The 2,262-nt window shown below is 38.2% G+C and overlaps 1 protein-coding gene across 1 annotated transcript; it reads right to left on the bottom strand.

Moving 5' to 3' along the window:
• Positions 1 to 403: 403 nt before the first annotated feature.
• On the bottom strand, positions 404 to 1,582 carry LOC115265840 (uncharacterized). Its single transcript, XM_029871786.2, has 2 exons — positions 1,437 to 1,582; positions 404 to 1,367 (listed from the first exon to the last, which is right to left on the bottom strand). Exons 1-2 carry the CDS (start codon positions 1,569 to 1,571, stop codon positions 837 to 839), a joined length of 666 nt encoding a protein of 221 aa, XP_029727646.2. The 5' UTR covers positions 1,572 to 1,582; the 3' UTR covers positions 404 to 836.
• Between the last annotated feature and the right edge of the window lie 680 nt (positions 1,583 to 2,262).

Here is a 2,262-nt window from a genome sequence, read left to right as displayed (position 1 = left end):
ATTTTGTGCAGTTAGAATTTGCTCGGTTGATGCGTATAAAGACTTCCTACCAATCGCACGCCTACTGTTCCTCCAATTTGTTAACGAGTACAAAAGATTGTATGGGACGGAATTTGTATCCAGCAACATTCATAATCTTTGTCACATCGTAGATGAAGTCGAAAAATTCGGATCGTTGATAACGTTGTCGGCATATCCTTTTGAAAATTGTTTGCATTCGGTGAAAAAACTTGTAAAAGCAGGTCCTAACCCTCTTGTCCAGGTAGCAAACCGTATTTTAGAAGCTGAACATGATAAGAATTCAAGTACATTGCAAATTCCAGATAACTCAAAGACTATTCACGTGGAGAAAAATGAGAAACACAGTAAAATTTGTCTTTCTGAGTTCACCCTGACCAACGACTTCAAGAACAAATGGTTCCTAACCAAGGATTCAAAATTAGTAGGAATGACAGATATTCATAACAGCGATGAAGGAATACAAATCAAAGGAAGATTTTTAAAACAAAAACGAGATTTCTTCGTCAAACCAATGAAATCTTCATTTCTGCATATTTTTAGTTCTAAACTTAAAAATAATTCTTCAAAAGTTGAATATTATAAGCCAGAATCCATACTGTGTAAAATGGTAGCAATTAATTTGAAGCTTACAACTGTGTTTATCCCACTGATGCATACGGTTCGGAATTATAAGTAACAATTGATTAATAATGAAGTGTAATAAAGATAAGATTTTGTTTATTTCATAGTAACACATTCTTTTACATTCAAATCAAATTTTTGAAATCAATTATGGTTGCCAATTTTTTGACAAATCAAACAGAATAAACCTTAAATTATTCAGAAGAGTCATCACTATCCATCGGCTCATGATTGTTTCTATCTTCTTCAGAGATTTCTGAAGATGTAGAAGCACGTTCTTCATCCACTTCACTTGCATCATCGGTTCCACTGTTAGTTTCGGCATTCGTAGCATCAATAATCTCATCCTGGACCAAGTCACCATCCTGAATATTACTTCCGCCTATTTTCTTTACTACTCCTTGCTTGACACGACATGAAGATTTGCGAATCACTTTGCTCTTTGCTCGCGTTTTGGAGTGCCTGAATAGACGAGTTTTGCAAAATTTCTCCAAATCTTTCCTTGTGTACGAAGGATCTCCAATTTGCACAATACTCAAAATGAGCTCTGTCACGTTTCCAAACTCGCGAAATCCACGTTTGCATTTTTCTCCCCGGTTTACTCCAGTCCACGTGAACTTATTCCAAAATTGCCTTGTAAAAAGACAATCAGCAATTATGTAGCAGGCATTGTCTCCTTTTCCAGCGAATGAATTTGGCACAATGATACGAGAGAAATATTCCAACTGAAAATAAAATAATCCCAAATCAAAACTCTCGAATAGGTACCAATTATTATGACTGATAATACTTACAAACTTGCTTTGTAGAACGTCATCTCTCAAATCGATATTCAATTGGTCAACGTCCTCCTCTGAGTCGATAAGGGTGCGTTTCTCGATCATGACTTCATCGTTGGTTGAAGAACTTTTGGCTTTGTCTTTGTCCATCACTTCAAACATAGCCGCTAGCCGTGCAAAATTGGACTCAAAAAAATTTGTCGACAGCTTTAGCTACCGCTTGATCAACAGCTCTCTCGACTACCTTGGATACTGCTTGCTCTACAGCTTTCTCAATTGCTTTGCCCAAATACGAATCGATTGCAACAGGAACGACTTCATTCACGGAATCAAAAACTGCTTGTCGAATAAGTGCATCAATATCAGTGACAGTTTCGTTCAGTGGTCCTACTGTATCTCGCTCAGGTTGTTCCTCAAATAGGACACTGGACTGGTTTATCGCATGTGCATCGTATAGTTTGTGATCTGAAAAAGATAAATTGCATTCAATAATGACTAAAACTCTCAGTTAATAACGGTTGAAGTGTACATAGAACATTAGGCTGAGTGGCAGGCCTTGTTCCAGTTGAAACGTTAGGCCAAGAATCTCTTGAAAAACCTGAATAATAAACGGATTCTTACCTGACAGATTAGTTGCAGTCAGCGATTCTCCTTCAAAATGCGAGGCTTCCGGAAACGTTTGGTATTGCACAACATCTGACCGATTCATGGATTGCGTATTCAACAACACTGGATCGATTTCGATAACTACCGGTGGTGCTTCAGGTGCCTTACTTACCTTACCGGTCAGGCTAAGGCCGGGGTGGCCTCTGCTGTACATAGTAGCCGCCTCCATTCCACT

Source organism: Aedes albopictus, chromosome 2 (genome assembly GCF_035046485.1).
Source record: "Aedes albopictus strain Foshan chromosome 2, AalbF5, whole genome shotgun sequence".
In the NCBI taxonomy this organism is placed as follows: Eukaryota; Metazoa; Arthropoda; class Insecta; order Diptera; family Culicidae; genus Aedes; species Aedes albopictus.
This window is presented reverse-complemented; position numbering and strand designations above follow the sequence as displayed.

Excerpts from the sequence above, each read along its gene's own strand:
- LOC115265840 (XM_029871786.2), bottom strand. The coding sequence starts at position 1,571 with ATGGACAAAGACAAAGCCAAAAGTTCTTCAACCAACGATGAAGTCATG. Across the intron at positions 1,368-1,436 it reads ACGTTCTACAAAGCAAGTTT|TTGGAATATTTCTCTCGTAT; the intron begins GTAAGTATTATC and ends TTTTATTTTCAG.